This window comes from Glycine max, chromosome 20 (genome assembly GCF_000004515.6).
Source record: "Glycine max cultivar Williams 82 chromosome 20, Glycine_max_v4.0, whole genome shotgun sequence".
Taxonomy (NCBI): domain Eukaryota; kingdom Viridiplantae; phylum Streptophyta; class Magnoliopsida; order Fabales; family Fabaceae; genus Glycine; species Glycine max.
The window spans coordinates 47,513,362-47,530,636 of NC_038256.2; the positions used below are offsets into that span (position 1 = coordinate 47,513,362).

The 17,275-nt window shown below is 35.0% G+C and overlaps 2 protein-coding genes across 3 annotated transcripts; both read left to right on the plus strand.

Annotated features, from left to right (window-relative positions):
- Window positions 1-1,855: 1,855 nt before the first annotated feature.
- LOC100812918 (2-isopropylmalate synthase 2, chloroplastic) lies at window positions 1,856-9,221 on the plus strand. Of its 2 annotated transcripts, XM_003556517.5 has the most exons (12): window positions 1,856-2,729; window positions 3,205-3,418; window positions 3,504-3,584; window positions 3,687-3,776; window positions 3,868-3,954; window positions 5,912-6,012; window positions 7,358-7,391; window positions 7,474-7,548; window positions 7,787-7,870; window positions 7,953-8,087; window positions 8,421-8,572; window positions 8,665-9,221. In XM_003556517.5, exons 1-12 carry the CDS (start codon window positions 2,041-2,043, stop codon window positions 8,795-8,797), a joined length of 1,875 nt encoding a protein of 624 aa, XP_003556565.1. In that variant the 5' UTR covers window positions 1,856-2,040; the 3' UTR covers window positions 8,798-9,221. The 2 variants fall into 2 exon arrangements, with proteins under 2 accessions (XP_003556565.1, XP_040869427.1); XM_041013493.1 differs by lacking the exons at window positions 8,421-8,572; window positions 8,665-9,221 and adding an exon at window positions 8,182-8,407.
- Window positions 9,222-11,833: 2,612 nt separating this feature from the next.
- On the plus strand, window positions 11,834-16,628 carry LOC100813451 (transmembrane protein 120 homolog). The gene is made up of 10 exons (XM_003556518.5): window positions 11,834-12,205; window positions 12,291-12,369; window positions 12,454-12,548; window positions 13,771-13,875; window positions 13,986-14,065; window positions 15,300-15,390; window positions 15,484-15,591; window positions 15,767-15,853; window positions 16,115-16,183; window positions 16,322-16,628. The coding sequence occupies exons 1-10, from the start codon at window positions 11,987-11,989 to the stop codon at window positions 16,451-16,453; spliced, it is 1,065 nt and encodes a 354-aa protein (XP_003556566.1). The 5' UTR covers window positions 11,834-11,986; the 3' UTR covers window positions 16,454-16,628.
- The last annotated feature ends 647 nt before the right edge of the window (window positions 16,629-17,275 follow it).

Consider the following 17,275-nt stretch of genomic DNA (forward strand, 5'->3'; position numbering starts at 1 on the left):
ACTTCCCCGCACTCCCTCCCCTCTGCCGCATCCTCTGACTCTGACGACATTATTGTCGTCGACCTTGTCCACCAACCCCTTTGCACCGATGCGAAAACCACAACCTACGATGAATTCGCGTTTCTTAGTGAAAATTCAACATCGATTTGGGAGGTCCAAGGGCAATGTTATGCACGAACAAGACGATCGATCTGTTGATGAAATCGGGCGCGACGCAATATTTGGAGTTCAAAGGAATTGACGAGAGCTTTGTCTATGAAGTGAATGCGGGTTTGACGAATGTGCTGGATTCTTGAGGAGCGATTTTTAGAGACAAGAAGCTTTCATTGAAGGAGAAGAACCAGTTGATGAAGTTCTTCAAGCTGGTTCAACAGCACAACCATGATATCCAAACACAGAATTTTAAAAATAAAGAAATTTAAATTAAATTATTTAAAATTTTCAGAATTTATCTCATCCAAACACACTCTAAAGGTTAATTGGAAATTTAAATTCTGAATTAACCTTTCAAAATGTAAAAGAAGTGTTATGAGAGTTTTGTGGTGTGTAACAAGAAACCTTCCTTCCCGATAACCCTCTTGAACTAACGGTCTTCGTATGAGAATTGCGAAGTGAGCTTGACACCCTCTTGGTTTCACTACCCACACTAACAAAACAACTATTGGGCTACTGGACGTTCAGCCGACCAATAGAGATGGGAGTTGTTATTCTCTCTCTCACTTTTCTATTCACATCCCACATGCTTTAGAAAATAATATTCCCAAAACATCCTTTTAACATAAATATGTGTTTGTTATATAAGCATACAACTAAAAAATACTTCACTTGTGTAAGAGGAGGTGAAAAAATTATACAACAAAATGAAAACATATTCTAGTTGTTATTTTTTCACCTCCTCCCACACAACGAAATGCGTTTCTATTTTGTTAATTTTTTTATAAAAAAAGTGTAATTAGTTGTAGATATAAGTTAATTTGTTTATAATTACATTAAATTTTTTTGAATTAATTATCTTTTTTATTTAAATTTAAATGAATGATGACACAAATTACCTTTTTAATTTTAATCAAATTAATTATAATACAGATTAAGATCATAATTAATTCAATTACTATTAATAAAGGTAATTCATATAATAATTGATTTAAATACTTTTATAAACGATAACTTCTATCTATTATTTAATTCAATTTTAATTAACAAAGATAATACAGACTACTATTAAAAAGGTTAATTGTATATTCAATTTTAAAAAACGTAATTTATATCACAACTAATTTAATCACTTTAAAAAAGTAATTTATATCTATAATTAATTAAAAAATCATAAAAAAATATACAATAAAAATGTGATTCGATCTCATTGTAAATTTTTTGAACGAAATCATATTTCTGTAAAAATAAAAGTATCTTTTTGAAATAAGAAAAACAACATGCATTGGTTCACTTGGGCAATACGGGCTAAAAGCAAGAAGAAGAAAAAAAGAAAAGAAATTTGATTAATCAAGTAATTGTTGACAAAAAATTACTACTTACACTCGCCTAATGAATTGATTTAACTCTCAATTAGTTCTATTCATATACCAATAATTCTGACATTTCTATTTTTGTTCATTTTATAAATATTGCTTGTCTTTTATTGAATCATTTTTATTAAACCACATTTATAATTTATTTTTTTAAGGAACACATTTCTAATATTTGAAATTATTAATTTCATTTTAAATTCACACACATGATTTGAAGACAAGAAATAAAATAATTATGAATCGTAAATTATATAAAAAATGCAAAGGAATCTGTTCTGATCATCTTCCTATTTTATATACATTATATTTGTTTTTATTTGCAGAAAGAGTGTAAAAAAAGAATACAGTAGTTTGTTGCATCCACGTCACTCTCTCTATCTGAAAGCAGAGCAGAAAAGGAAAAGCGGCGCCGCTGAGTTGGTATATATCCGAGACGCCACCACAGTGAGTGTTTGCGTCACTGAAACTGAATATTCAACTTCAGCACACTCTCTCTATCTAGGGTTTTTCCATGGCCACCGTGATCCGCAATCCTATCCTCTTTCCCTCCACCTCTCACCGCCCCAACCAAAACCACAGCAACAACACATTCCTCATTTTCCGCTTCCCTCAAACCTCACGCTCTTCTCTCCACTCCAAATCCCGATTCGCCTTTTCCTGCTCCCAATCGGAGCCTCCTCCTCCTTCTCCTTCTGCTTCTCCTCGACGGCGTCCTCCGTACATCCCGAACCGCATTCCTGACCCTTCCTATGTCCGCATTTTCGACACCACTCTCCGCGACGGCGAGCAGTCCCCGGGCGCCTCCATGACCTCCAAGGAGAAGCTGGATGTGGCGCGGCAGCTTGCCAAGCTCGGCGTCGACATCATCGAGGCCGGCTTCCCTGCCGCCTCCAAGGATGACTTCGAGGCCGTCAAAATGATCGCCCAAGAGGTCGGCAACGCCGTTGACGACGACGGATACGTCCCCGTCATCTGTGGCCTCTCCCGCTGCAACGAGAAGGACATTCGAACAGCCTGGGAGGCCGTCAAGTACGCCAAGAGGCCCAGGATTCACACCTTCATCGCCACCAGCGCCATTCACATGGAGTACAAGTTGAGAATGTCCAAAGACAAGGTCGTCGACATTGCCCGCAATATGGTCAAGTTCGCTCGTAGCTTGGGCTGCGAAGATGTCGAGTTCAGTCCTGAAGATGCTGGAAGGTTACTATTTATCACTATCACTTTCACTGTGACATTAACATTTTAGTAAACAAACAAGGTTTTTTTAAAAAGGGTCCGAGCCACTGCAATTTTAGCCTCAATGTTGAGGTTTTTGGAATCTCTTGTTTGTCACCAAGGTTTTGATAGAACAGTTCACACCTTTACATTGCAATTTTTCCCACAGTGTAAAGGTTTTTGGAATGCATCACAACTGCAATTGTTTTTTATTTGGTACATACAAAACTGCAATTGTTTGTGGCCATTTTGTCAATTTCCTCCCAACGAAATTGAGACCGCAGTTTAAAAACCTTGGAGGCCACATTAGCAGCACATGTCCCCTATTTCCCCGAATATTAAAAAATGCGACAAAACTTCGACCATGATTAAAAACCTTGTATTTAAATGGTTCATTGATCAACGGTGTCACTTTGTACACTGAGTATTGTTTGTTTTTTGTGTTTTTACTTCTTACCAGGTCGGATAGGGAGTTTCTTTATGAAATTCTTGGAGAAGTTATTAAGGCCGGGGCCACCACGCTCAACATACCTGACACTGTTGGTATAACTATGCCCAGTGAATTTGGAAAGTTGATTGCTGATATTAAAGCTAATACCCCTGGAATTGAAAATGTTATTATTTCCACCCACTGCCAGAATGATCTCGGACTTTCTACTGCAAACACTATAGAGGTATGGTTAAAATTGTGTTTTACTTCTTAAATCATGCAGGCAGTGAGAGTGGATTCTGAGTTTGTGTGCTCTTGGATGCTTTCAGGGTGCGCGTGCTGGTGCAAGGCAACTGGAAGTGACGATTAATGGGATTGGTGAAAGGGCTGGAAATGCCTCCCTAGAAGAGGTGAGGGTCCATTTTCTGTTGCCTAGCCTAGTTCAAGTAACATTTTATTGGAGCATGATTGTTTAATGTTGCTGTGGTTGAAATCTTCTTTCTTTCTTTAAGGTTGTGATGGCCTTGAGATGCGGAGCACATGTCAATGGCAATCTCTACACTGGAATTAATACGAAGCACATCTTTCTGACGAGCAGGATGGTCTTATATCTTAAACTGATCTTTTTGTTATTTCTTCTTTCTCTTAAAAACCTTTAACGACTGTTCCATTTATTGTAACCTTTTCCTATAGGTCGAAGAGTACACTGGTTTGCAGTTACAGCCACACAAGGCTCTTGTGGGAGCTAATGCCTTCGCCCATGAAAGTGGCATACATCAGGTTGGTTATGTCAAAATACATATATGGCTAAAATATGTTTTTCGTCCCTATAAATAAAATAAAAAAATCTGGAACCTGTCCCTACGAAAATTTTGGTTGTTTTTCGTCCTCAAAAAATTTAAATGTGTTATTTTTTGGTTCAGAGCTAGATTTGAAATGTTCGTAATCCGTTCCTACAAAATTTTGAGTCTTTTTTCGTCTTCAAAAAATTAAAATCTGTTACTTTTTTACCCGGACGTAGGTTCAGGTAAATTCGAACCTGCATGTCACTTTTTTATTGGTTCCATTTATGACTATGGGAGTGAGTGATTCCTGGGGGTTAAAAACCGTCACAAAATGCAGAAAAAAAAATCCCACAAATTTGTAAATCCCTTTTTGCTAACCTCCATCTTTCCTCCATCTTTCCTAACTTTCTTTATCTTCTTCGAATTTAAATAAACAATTTTTTCTTTTTTAAATATTCTGTTCAACTTCAATGGTTAACACCACCTTATTGACACTGTTATCTTCTTCTTTTTTGAACTTTCCTTCCTTTCGAAAATCTAACGCCTTCACTCTCAAACATCGCTGACAAACTCAACAACCTAGCTTTTGAATTCACTTCTCTCTCGGAGCCAATAGATCGTGTGAAGCGTCTCTTGAATTTAGGGAAGAAGGAGTTTAGGGAAGACTTCCATACTCATTTTAACCAATGGTCTACTAGACTGAGGGAAGAAATGTCTTAGGGGTGTTTGATGTTTGGGTTTTCAGCTCATGTGCTATACTCTTTTGTAGTTGGGTTTGGCAGAATCTGCCTTTGTAATACTATCAGATTTTTGCAGTGCAAAAAAAAAAGGAGTTTAGGGAAGAGGAATTTACAAATTTGTGGGTTTTTTTTCTCTACATTTTGTGATAGTTTTTAACCCCCAAAAATCACTCACTCCTATGGTCATCAATGGAACCAATGAAAGAGTGACACGTAGGTTTGGATTTACCCAAACCTACATCCGAGCCAAAAACTAACATTTTAATTTTTCAAGGACGAAAAAAAGACTCAAAATTTTGTAGGGACGGATTACGAACATTTCAATATTTATAGGGACGAAAAACATATTTTAGCCTATAATTTAAGTTTTAAAAAATGTCACATAGGCTTAGATTTGTTGAAGCCTAGCTCCGAACCAAAAAACAACACATTTCAATTTTATGAGGACGAAAAACACTGAAAATTTTGCTAGAACGAATTCCGAACTTTTCAATATTTATAGGGATGAAAAACATATTTTAGCCTAGATATATCCTTGTATATCTATGTAATGGGACTTGGACCTTGGTACTTAACATTGTATGATGTTGAAGTTTATAATTGCGTGCATATGCCTGAAATGAGTTCTCAATAAGCAACAGCTGCACCTTGTGTTCCAACATGTATGCCCAAATTACTGATAAGATGACATGTCTTAGTAGAAACTACTTAAGAATATTGGCCAAAAATCAAAATTAGTTGCATCATGGGACAAAAAGTGAGCCTTGGCAGAAATGAGTTTTCAATAAGCAACAGCTGCACCTTTTCCTCCAACATGTATGCCCAAAATTACTGATAAGATGACATGTCTTAGCAGAAGCTTCATTGTATTTGTTTTTGTCCCTGGATGCAGCACCTTTCTTTTGTTCTGTTTTAGGTCCTTGTGCATTTTACTTTTGGGAGAATTCTAAAAAAAAAAAAGTTACTATTGATACATACCATGAAAGAAGAATGATTACTTGGTGTGATTACTCAAACCGAAATTAACCAAAATAATATGCAGACTAAAACCACTTTAGTGTTTTCTCTCCTCCCTCTTCATGTTAAATATTTTAAACTCTAGTTCCTTACTTGAGATCATACCTTTTATTTTTTAGGTGACTTGGCCTTAAGCCCTCATCAAATACTGTCCTTTGATTTTCAGCCCTTTTTCTTCTTCAAAAACTGTTGTAGGATGGAATGCTAAAACACAAAGGTACATATGAAATAATATCACCTGAGGACATTGGACTTGAAAGAACCAATGAAGCTGGTATTGTACTGGGGAAGCTTAGGTATGTTATTTTCTTTTCTCTGTAACACTTATTTCTGCATGGATCTTGTACACACTGCTAATTCCTATGTTCTTTTCAAATTGTTTAGAATTTATCATTTCCTAAGTATTATGTTTATATGCTCAACATTTGCTGTCAGCATGACATGATGAAACAAGTTGCCACGATAGTTTAGTTTATCCTTCTATATAGCTGCAACTAAATGATTCTTAAGCATGATTTTGGCTATTTAATCATTTTTATGTTTATCGCCTACTTAAGTTGGCTTGATGTGAATATTCACTGCCAAACAAAATGTGAACTGAATTTTATAAGACTGGAGCTTTGAGAATCCCGCGTACAAGGGAATCCTGGTAAACTTTGATGTTGATCTGAGTTTCAAAATGTTACACCATGTTCTTCATCTTGATCAAACTCTTTTTTTTTTTTTATCCGCTCTTGATCAAACTCTTTACCCACTTGTTGAGAGTTGAGACTTGAGAAGGTTCCTCATACCATGTTGAAAAAATAGTTGTATAGAGAGAACAGCCCACATGCATGAAGAAGAGACATAGAAAGCCATAGGCATTTTGTGAAGTGTCTCATAATGTACTGACATATTGAGAACATAGTTTTATTCATACATTTGGAAAGTTCATTGTCATATACAACATCTCTTACAAAACGTTGATCAGGAAATTGTTCCCTTGCTGATAATATAAAATTTTGAGTTCTCTTCATCTTAACATGAGAAAACATTATGGCTCTAGCTTTCTGGACCTATGCAAGTCCTCATGGTACAAGCATACTGGTTATATTTGAGTGAGTACACAAGAAGTTGCCTGACTTTGGCAGGGTGAAACTCTGGGAACAATGATGATTCTAGGCCTGCTTTATTTTGATGCTCAGAAGCATCATACTTGTTCATCTTATCTGTTCCATGCCTGTGGTTGACTATCAGGAATGTTTTAGTTTTGACAGTTGACAGCACTGTGGAGGATTGAGTTATATACTTCAAATACTTATGCATGAATTCTGAATTTTACTACTAGACGACTCATAGCATTAGATGCCACCTGTATGGTATGGTAATGCTACAGTAACTTCTAATCTATAAAACATTTTAAGAGTACTTGTATTATCTGTCATTTAGGGTATCTAGCATCTAATTGTGGAAACTTGTATGTAGGCTAATAAAGTAATAATTAATGTCATTTAGTGTATCTTTACTGCTGTATTTCAAAAGACATGGCTCTTTATTGTTTGTTGTCTTGTTAATGGCTCTTTTCTCTGATACCTTGTGCAATCAATTTGTCTACTCTTTATATTCTCTTTCTAATGAAAACTTCTATTACTATTTTTGCAGTGGACGCCATGCTTTGAGAAAGCGACTTGAAGAGGTATGCATACGAATATTTGAATTGAAACAATAGGCTTATTGAATTTCTCTTCTGTTTTATGAGTTATTCTCTGTTTTTCCAGCTTGGTTATGAACTTAGTGACGACCAAGTTCAGACTTTATTTTGGCGTTTTAAAGCAGTGGCTGAGCAAAAAAAGGTAAATCAGAACTAGTGTTGCTGGTAGTATTATGTAAGTCATTAAATCTGGCTAGTGTTGGCTCAGTCAACAAGTTGGTGTCTCTTTGACGAGTAAAGTTTGATATCAAGCTATTAATGTTGCCAGTAATAAATGAAGCCAGTGTTCTTTTCTGTATGGAATCAAAGTTTGGGGATGAAATAACTAGTTCTATATCTGAGGGATACATGCTGATTAACTTGCTTTTATTTTATATCAGAGGGTTACTGATGCTGACCTCAGAGCATTGGTATCAGATGAAGTTTTTCAAGCAGAGCCTGTCTGGAAACTTGGTGATTTGCAGGTAAATTGATATTTTGGATTTTGCTATCATGGCTTGACAATAATAGAACAAACATAAGCCAATCAATATCTATCTGGTGCAGGTGACTTGTGGAACTCTTGGCCTTTCTACAGCAACTGTCAAACTTTTGAGTAGTGATGGTAGCACACATGTTGCTTGTTCTGTTGGTACAGGACCAGTGGATTCGGCATACAAGGCTGTGGATCTGATTGTGAAGGTTTGAAGTTGTATATATTCGTTTTTGCTTGTTAGGTTAGGGGATTTTAATACATTACATCATATTGACGATATTATTGGTTTATTATTGCCAGCTGTGTTTCTCTCTTTTCCTTCTTCCCTATCCCTAAACCATTAATTCTAGTCACCATAGCCAACTATTGTTTTCAGGTGATTAAATCTAGAAATAGGACAAAAGGCAGAGCTGCCGTATGGCAGACTGTACATTATAGATGTTTCCTGATTTCCCTTGTACTTTTAATTGAATTATACTGGAATTGTTATCACTATTGGTATGATGGAGGAATCTTGTACTCTTATTATTTTTTTGCAGGAGCCAGTAACACTTCTTGAGTACTCAATGAATGCAGTCACGGAAGGCATCGATGCAATTGCCACTACCCGGGTTGTGATTCGTGGGGAGAGTGAAACAAGTACTAGTACTACTCATGCTTTAACTGGAGAAGCTGTTCTTCGAACATTTAGGTATGGTGAATTCTAAAAGTGGATTACTTTTGTGTGTCTAGATCTTCTTTCTAATTGATTCATGGTGACATGGCATTTCATTTTTTTGATAGTGGGACTGGAGCGGGAATGGATGTCGTTGTTTCCAGTGTCAAGGCCTATATTGCTGCACTAAACAAGATGTTGGGTTTCAAGGAAACATCTCCATCTGCTGAAAAAATTCCAGTTTCTTCATTGAAGATTTGAGAATTTGTGTTGCTGCTTTGGTAACAGTTGTTTGTGTTCAACCACAAAGAGGAAGACAAAGTTGCAGCAGCATTCTTGGCTCTCGCAGGTCTCCATATTTAAGGTGTCGTCCCTGTGTTTTGACCGGAATGTATTTGCAGTCAGGAATTTATTGATTCACCCAAGTAGCCTTAGCAAAGAATGTAACGTAAGTCCATTTTGAATATTCAGACTACAGGGATTCTTTCCCTTTTTATTTTATAGGGTGCCCTTTATTTGAAATTATAAATGTCCTTTAAGATTAGAGTGTTCCTGTCCGTTCCAGAATAAGGACATCTCAAAGTTTCGTCTTGTGGCTATAATAAGGTGCTATGGCACCATTTTGTTGGATCAATGTAATATTTGTCAATTGTCAAAATAAAAAATTTGGAAGCGGATGGCTGTATATTTGTGTTGAAATCTCAAATAGGAGGCAGAAATATTGCTATACCAATTTTATTTTAACACGGAATCAAGTAGAGCAAACTATCAGCTATAAAATGAGGAGAGGGATGCATTTTGTAGGGTGAAACGTAGAAGTATGAAATGTTCGTTAGAAAGGTTAGAGTTGATAGTGTTACAAAAAACAAATGGGTATACTATATTATGAGAGTATCCCTAATGAATATTGATCCAATTGAAAGGGATTTGAAACTACTAAGCATGCGATTTTGGATTTGAATTGATTTTTAAGATTTACGTGTATGGGGAAAAAATCATTGAAAAGGTTTTTGACTCTTATAGAATTGTTAAAATTATTTCTTAAATTTATTTAAGGGCGATAATCATTTTTTAATTGAGCTTCTCGAAGGTGAGAAAACGTATTTTAAAAGATACTCGCATTTAAGATAACTGTAGTTACAATTATTTTAAGATTTTATTACAATTTTAATTTAATAGTTGTTTTTTTAGTAAAGATAGTAATTTAGAAGTCCGCATGGTTTTAGATGAGTCAAGATTGTATGTAGTATGTAGTCTCGGTGAATCATGTAAAAATTCTTTAAGTAAGCCTTGCCTAAAAACATGGTAAACAAGGGTTTCAATAAGCATTATTTAACAACGAAATATAAACTTCGTTGGATGTCCTTCCTTATTCCATACTTGAGATAAAGGCAGTATTATATTTATATGCATTGAAAAACTAGTCCATGTTCATTATTGAGTGCATTAAGTGGTGATTTAATCATTCCCTACTACCAAATTCCCTCATCATTTCTTGATAATAGGAGTCTTTAGTATGCACTTTTCTAGATGTTTGGTGCGCTTCCTACCAGCACAAAACCTGTCCTGAAAGAACTTTTCAACGGGCATACCATAATCCTCTTTATTTGATTGCCCGGAGGTTGGCAGTAGTTGGATGATACCATATTCACCCAAATGTACTCAGACATACTAACGACACATGAGTTATTCTTCTCTTTTATTTTAGATGTAAAGAAATGCAAACCAACCATACTTCACCCACACAAAGTAAAACCTAAGGCAGCGTAATTTGGATTAGCACATGTTTGATTTTATTTAATATTTTTACACCAAAAAATGTTTTAACCTAACTATTTTCACATCTTTTTATTCATATGTTTTTGTAAATGTAAAATAATTCTTTTTTGTCTTAATCCTCCCGTTTATTAGAAAAATATAATCTGACTAATCGAAAGTTTGGTCGAGAGGTCAATAAAGTCTAATCAATAATTATTTATGTCGAAGATCAAACTCGGTACTATCCAAATGATTCGACCTTAATTTAAGCACATTAATCACTCGTGCCTAATTACTTAAAGATATTTTTCAATCACATGTTTAAGGAATAAAATTATACCAATTATATCACACCTTGTTGGTATAAAATATATGATTGAATTATTCTAATTAAACTATTACTTTTATAATTGAGTTTGATATCTTTTTTCATAAATACGGGTTTTTATTTTTACAATCAAAACTTAATACTTGTTTATTTAAGAAGCAAAACAAAAAGGATGATATCCACAAAAATAAATTCTACAAAATAAAATTTAAACATGTGAAAACATCAGGACGAAAAGTTCAAACAAAAAACACAACAATGGTTAACTCAAGACTTAGTTATGTCCTCATTGAACCTAAACAATGTAAATTTGTACTCGGAAGAAAAATATCAGTTTTTGCCTTCATTTTATTGTACTTTCTGCTCATAATATTTTTTTTCAAAAAAATATACAATAATTAATCATGATTTAGATTTTTTTATTGAAAAATGTTAATGTATTAATTTTGTTAAAAATATCAGTTGAAGGATTCAAACTCATGATCTGTCTCCACTTTTTATCCCTTTACTCTATCCTAATGTCTCCACTTTTTTATTCCTTTACTCTATCCTAATCATTAAGTTAATTTTATATCTTGATTACAACTTAAAAATTAATTAGTCATTTTGTGCTTGGATTTTTTATTTATTTATAAAAACAGTAAGCCGGTAAAGATGATTCATGTAATTGTTGAAAAAAAAATGTAATTTTATCTTAATAAAAACTCTTGAATTAATTATAATTATAGTATTTATATCCCAATACAAAAGGAATTCACGTCAAAGCTAGACGCGCCTCTCGCTACATTGTTTGTCTAGTGTTAAAGTTAATGCTCGCATGTCAAAAGGAGTGTAACTAACTTGGTAATACATGCTATGTTTATGGGGAGAGATTCTTGTACAATATATTTTTGGGGACGGGTAAATTTTTTTAAATATAATTAAGTCTTAATTGAAAATTAATTAATTCAAAATATTAAGACCTGTAAGAATATATTGAGATATTACTAAAGAATCTAAGGTCATAATTATAGTAATATCGTATAAAAAAAAAGCAATTGTTACTAAGAAATCTTGGATCCTTAAATGTCATCTTATCAATAAAAAAATACTGATTAAAGAAAAATTGAGTTTGATGTCTATTTTGCAGTGACACGAGTTTTTTTGTTTTTACAATGGGGATGTAATGCTTTTGTTTATTTAAGAAGCAAACAAAAAATAAAAGAAGGAGATCCACAAAAATAAATAAAGTCCATGTGAGGAGGAAAAGAAAAGAGTGTCACGAGAATATTTATTAAGAAATAAAAAGGGGAAATGTAAGTAAGATTAGATTGGTTATTGTTGTTGCGTGTGTGTGAGTGGCGAGGGAGGCACTGCCACAAGCAATGGAAGAGTCTTCATCCATTGAGGAATCGGTGGCAAGCGTGGTCGAAGAAGCGAAGGAGGTTCAAGACGCCGTTTCCGCTCACATCTCTAAGGCTTCCAGCGACGAGGAACCTCTCCGGCAACGTGTCCGTCGCGTCGATTCCCGAATCCATTCGCTCCGTTCCTCTCTCGATTCTCTTGTCTCCACCAAACAAATCCCTCCCTCCTTAGCCGATAAGGTATGTTAACCCTCACACACTCTCTGTTATTCCTCAATTCCATTACTCCTTTACTGAATGGATTGATCCCGTTTTTTGGTTGCAGTTGGATGAAGATTTGCAGAGAGCGAGATGCATCATCGTTGACGGTGACTCCTCTTCGCTTCTCCCTGGCCATGCACAAGGTTACTTTTCTTCTCATCTCTCATAATCAACTTTCTTTTTAATGGAATGTGACCTATGTCATGATATTGATTCAATCGCTTTAGGAAGCTTTCTGAGGATGTTTCTGGGTCCTATCAATGTTCGTGCCTCCAGGAAGGACGTTCAGCTCAAGGTCAAAGAGGAATACAACAGTTACAGGGTATATATTTATATATTTCTCTCAATCCTCATGCACACCCTTCTAATTCAACCTAATACTTGTCATTTCCCTTCTTGCTTCACACAATTACACGTTTGTTGCAATAGTTGTTTGCACTTTTAGACCACGCTTTTACTTGTTTTTATGCTGTAGATTTTTATGTACTCAAAGTGTAATTTTACACAGTCATCCAATCATAACCCACCATGTATGGTAAGTTTGTTGACTTTTAAAATAATTATCTTAAAGTAATTCAAATGGTGATTTGTCATTAGATGACTTTACACTGTCACTGCCATAGGCATTAAACTCTTTTTCCTATCATTTTCATCTTGATTGCTGCTTTTCCGCAGCTTGTTGATTTTGAAAGATACCAAAACTTGTCTTGTGCTTCTGAGAAATTGAATGTTTGATTGATTTCCTATTTTCGTTTACAATTCTTTTGTGTTTATACTTGCAGAGTTTGTGCACATTTAAATGCCTATTATAAAAAAATAAAAGGCATTGCATGAAAATAACGTGGTTGACATGAAATTGAGTAATTCCACGAGGTAGTTGTTATTTGTTAATCCCAGACAGCCTTCCCCAAAACCACTCTAGCAGCATAGCAGATATGTTAATGGGCGCCATACAAAAGATTATGTATACAGGATAAATAATTTGTACCACTATCATATAAATTCTCAAAAACAAAACATTACCCAAAACTAAAGGACCATTCATCATTACATTATCAAAATTCACATTTTACATAGTCCGGACAAAATTACCATAAATAACAACAAAAGTCAGGGAATACAAGGTTACAGCATCAAATTCTTAATAAGTTTAACGTTAAGGTGGTGGCTGTGAATTGCAAGCTATAAATACAAGGAGGAAAAAAAAAAAAAATAGGACAGAGGACACCTTGAAGAGCAACACTCAAACCCTACAAAAAACTTGAGATCAGAGGTTGGATGGGACAGGAGTTGCTGCAAAGAGCACAACATGCCAGTGAATTGCTCAAAAATGGTGAAGCTCAAATCAGCAGGGAAAGCGCAAGCTTAATCGGGGTAGGGGTAGGGAGTGAAATTCATAAAATCACCAGTAAATATTGCATCACCACATGACTTGATGCACATTGAAATCTCACCATTTACTACCATGCTCTGCACACGTGTGCATGCTGCCATGTAGAAAAAGTTTGTGAAACATTTATGGAAATGTCACTTATTTTTTTCAGGATAGAACTGCCCTGCTATTCCTGCTTTTTCCGGCAACACTGCTTATTCTAAGATCTTGGGTTTGGTCTGGATGCTTGCCAACTTTTCCTGTTCAGATGTACCAGGTATTTTCTTTTAAACCTCTTCATTTTATGTCAGGTTAGTATTTATTTGCTTGCATGATGAAATATTTGTCAGCAATCTGTCATTGAGTATTATCATTTGTCATCATCAGGCCTGGCTGCTATTCCTTTACACCGGTTTGGCATTGCGAGAGAACATATTGAGAGTCAATGGAAGTGATATTCGTCCCTGGTATAGTCATTAAACTTGATGTTTGCATGGATCATAGTTAATGGGTATTGAGTTCCTGGTTCTATGCTCGTTGCTTGTTCTTTAATCACATGAGTGAAACTTGTATAACTTTTTATTGATCATTGAACCCTTCATACTCTACAACTTGACTGTGCTGTGGTGGATAGTAGGAGGCAATATTTAATTAGTTGGGTTGTGTGTGTAATGCATAAGCCTATGATAGATGGAGGATTAGGATTTAGGAATAGTGTTCATAAATGTTGCCCTAGCGGCAAGGTAGTTGATCAAGAGCTAATATGGTTTCATTAGCATGGTTGTGGATGTTAAATTTTGGGTTTTTGCTATTAAATTGAGTTCTTGGAAATTTGTCTCTCTACCCTCTTTCTTTTCTTTACTTATTTTGGAATGTACTATGGTTCCATTTCATTTCTGAGAGAATTTTGGTTGGGAGTTCTTTTTTGTGTCTTTCCCCGTATTTTCATCATTTGCTTACCTTGCAAGATGTACATGTTTTTTATGTTTGTCCCAAACCAACTATTCCTAAAGCTTAGGCTATTAAATGAAGATACATGAATAGTTTTATATTAGTATTATAAAAGCTTACATATGAATAGGAATATATTTTCTTGCATTGTCAGGTAGCTTGGCAATAGTAGAGTGAGTTGTTTGGACTATTTGTAGTGTTGGATATGTCCACCTAACTTAAAGGTTATTCATTTTTCTCAAGCTGCATTTGAGGTTTTGGTGGTGAGCTGAATATGATGTTTCAGAACTGTGTTAATTTGGTTGATGTTTGGTTCTTTTGAATGGCGTCAAATGCCAGATTTGCTGTGGTTTATTCTCTCATATTTTGTAAGACAGGCTTTTCTTAGCTTAATTATGGGCTTCAGCTCATGGGTTCTTTTAGTGCATTCCTTTGAATATTTTGCAAAGCAATTAGTTAACTCTTTTGAGCTTGTAATTTTTTCCTTGGCATTTTCTGTAAAGAGGATATTTTCCACTTCTTGATAATTTCCTTTCTCGTCTAAAAAAGGGAATCGTAATTGATGCCCATCTGTCTAATTTCTCGTCTCATCTAATGACAGAAGTATAATTGATGCCCCTTTGTCCTGTATTCTATTAAATTCAAAGAAGGGGCGGACAGGAATTTTATTTGGTTTGCGTGTTGATATTGTCATCCTTACATTGCATATTGGGAAACCTTTTGGCAAATAAACTTACTATATGGTTACAGGTGGATATATCATCATTATTGTGCTATGGTGATGGCCCTCGTGAGTCTCACTTGGGAGATTAAAGGACAACCAGACTGTGCAAAAAAGCAGGTTGGTTTCCTAGCCCTGTGCATATAGTTTTTTCTTCCTTTTTTATTTTTAATCATGTTGTGTAACTATTGTTTGTCTCAATAATGCATGCAGAGAGGTGTACAACTTTTTCTACAGTGGGCTATGATGCAAGGAGTTGCAATGCTTTTGCAAAACAGATATCAACGCCAAAGACTCTATACTCGTATTGCATTGGGAAAGGTGATACTGTTAAATAATATATTTTTACTTGCTTTTTCCTTTTCTATTTTAGTTATATTTTACCCACCCTCAAACTTTCAATCGTCCTGTTCAATCATGATTAAATTTTTCTTTTTCCCTATAGCATTTTATAGTTAATATATATATTTGATCCGTGTTTTTCTCTGTACTTTAGGCTAAGAGGATGGATGTTGTGTGGGGGGAAACAGCTGGTGTGGATGGCCAACTGTGGTTATTGTGTCCCATACTTTTCACGTTGCAGGTAACATGGCTGCTATGATATATGTCACTTAAGTTATATGCATGACTATGAGCCGGTTTTTTATTCTCATGTGATATTCATGTTTCTATAACGTTCATGATTTGTGTTGTGAGTGACTGATGATTAGTTGAGAAGCAAATCTTGTGTTAATTTGCTTTAAAACTGAAATTTTGTTTTATTCCCATTCTGGAAATCATTGACCTGACATAGCGCAGAGGTTTGACATTCTTGAATTATATTTGTACTCCTTTCTTGGTTCAGGGATTTGAGGCATATGTTGGACTGTTGTTGCTCAGGACTGCAGTTGTTGGGGTTGTTTCTGAGTGGCAGGTACTAGTTCGTTTGTCCTTGTTACTTGACTTTATTTTGTACATCAATTGATTGATTGGAACAGAAGCAAATAAATCCAGTAATATTTTGTTGCATAGATTAGCCATAGCCTTATAATTGATAGAACTCTTCGGGCAGGTAATATTTTGCGGTGTCCTGTTGGTCTTAATGGCTGTTGGGAACTTTGCAAATACAGTACAGACTCTGATGGCAAAATCAAGATTTAAGGCAAAGATGAGAAGAAGCAAGAGCAAGCAGAGGCTGAATTAGCAAGCTGTCACTTTTTTTAGTTTTGATAGGATCAGGATTTTTTGCACTCATTTCAGTTTTGACCACAGTGCAAGCTGGTGATAATTTTGGCTTGTTGTAGCATCAATCATTTACAAGTTTAAGCATAAACATAAATTTGGATTAAAATGATATTACGATACTACAATTTCTGGTATCCACTTTTTTGGGTCAGCATGCTTGTTCCAAATGTCTCAAGTTGACAATTTAATCTTCTGATCACCCCACTCCTCCAGGATCCAATTCCTTAATTAAGTGCTTCGCTAACTCGAGTCCAGAGAAATTATTGATAGTGGCCCAAAATTTAAACTAGAGATGAAAAGCTACAGCTTTCTTTAATGTTTTTGTGATCTGGGATCAATTTATTTTAAATCAGGATGAGAACATTCCGAGTGACCTGGGAACAATTTGTTTTAAAGCAGGATGAGAACATTCCCAAAAATTATAAATTTATTTTTGTTTATTTTTTTGTCCAATATAAATTTATTTTTACAAACTTAATTAAATAAAATGGTGAGATCGTGAACCGCATTCCTTGTAAGCGTGATTTCTAACGGTTGTATACCATCAAAGTGAAATTAAGGCCATTCAAATAATTGATGCTAGAATAATCGTACTAATAAGTGATAATTGTCTCTTGAGCGGATATAATAAGTCAATTTAGTACCTTAAAAAAATAACAAGTTTAATTAGAGTTTCGTCAATGGAACTGCGCTTTAGTAATTCCTGTTGAAGTGTATGAACATGAAGCTTTTAAAAGTCCTGAATTTTTTTTATAGATTTTGTTTACTCTTAAAAATATAT